The sequence below is a fragment of the Corvus brachyrhynchos genome, unplaced genomic scaffold, assembly GCF_000691975.1.
Source record: "Corvus brachyrhynchos isolate BGI_N302 unplaced genomic scaffold, ASM69197v1 scaffold305, whole genome shotgun sequence".
NCBI classification, from domain to species: Eukaryota; Metazoa; Chordata; class Aves; order Passeriformes; family Corvidae; genus Corvus; species Corvus brachyrhynchos.
Genome location: NW_008239284.1, coordinates 1,625,781 through 1,626,259, shown reverse-complemented (window position 1 = coordinate 1,626,259; position 479 = coordinate 1,625,781). Strand labels below are relative to the sequence as shown.

The 479-nt window shown below is 71.6% G+C and overlaps 1 protein-coding gene across 1 annotated transcript in view; it reads left to right on the top strand.

Moving 5' to 3' along the window:
* The window catches only part of AKNA (AT-hook transcription factor), a gene marked incomplete at its 3' end in the record, with an annotated part of 12,560 nt that overhangs the window by 4,530 nt on the left and 7,551 nt on the right, over nt 1–479 (top strand). Inside the window, exons 2-3 of the mRNA XM_017740288.1 lie at nt 9–160; nt 287–460. Of these exons, the coding sequence (XP_017595777.1) occupies nt 9–160; nt 287–460 (326 nt within the window). The remainder of the gene's footprint in view (nt 1–8; nt 161–286; nt 461–479) is intronic.

Below are 479 nucleotides of genomic sequence, written 5' to 3'. Positions count from 1 at the left end.
GTGGCCAGCCCGGCACCATGGCGGCGCTGGACACAAACAGAGCTGACGCGCTGGCACGGCGGGGAGGAGGAGGAGGAGGAGGAAGAAGACGACTTTGAAAGGCGGATGGACGAGGATGGGGTCATCGGCCTGGGGGAGGCTGCCAGGAGCCCACCGTGGGGTGAGTCCTGCCCTCCCTCCTGCCCAAAAGGGGTGGTCCCAAATGTCCCAGGAGGGGCCTGCGAGGGGGACGGGGCCACCGGCTGGGTCTGGGTGGCGACAGCCCCGCGGTGCGGGTGTTTTGCAGGTGACAGTGAGGACCTGGAGGAGGGGTCCCCGGCAGACGAGGGGCGCTGGCACCCACGGCAGGACCTGGCCCAGGAGGATGAGGAGCGGGGCAGCTCCGGGGAGGACGAGGGGCCCTGGGGGGCGGAGAGCGATGGGGAGCCCTACCCCGAGCTGTCCTCGGAGGGCCGCTGGGGCTCGGGGTCCCGAGGGAG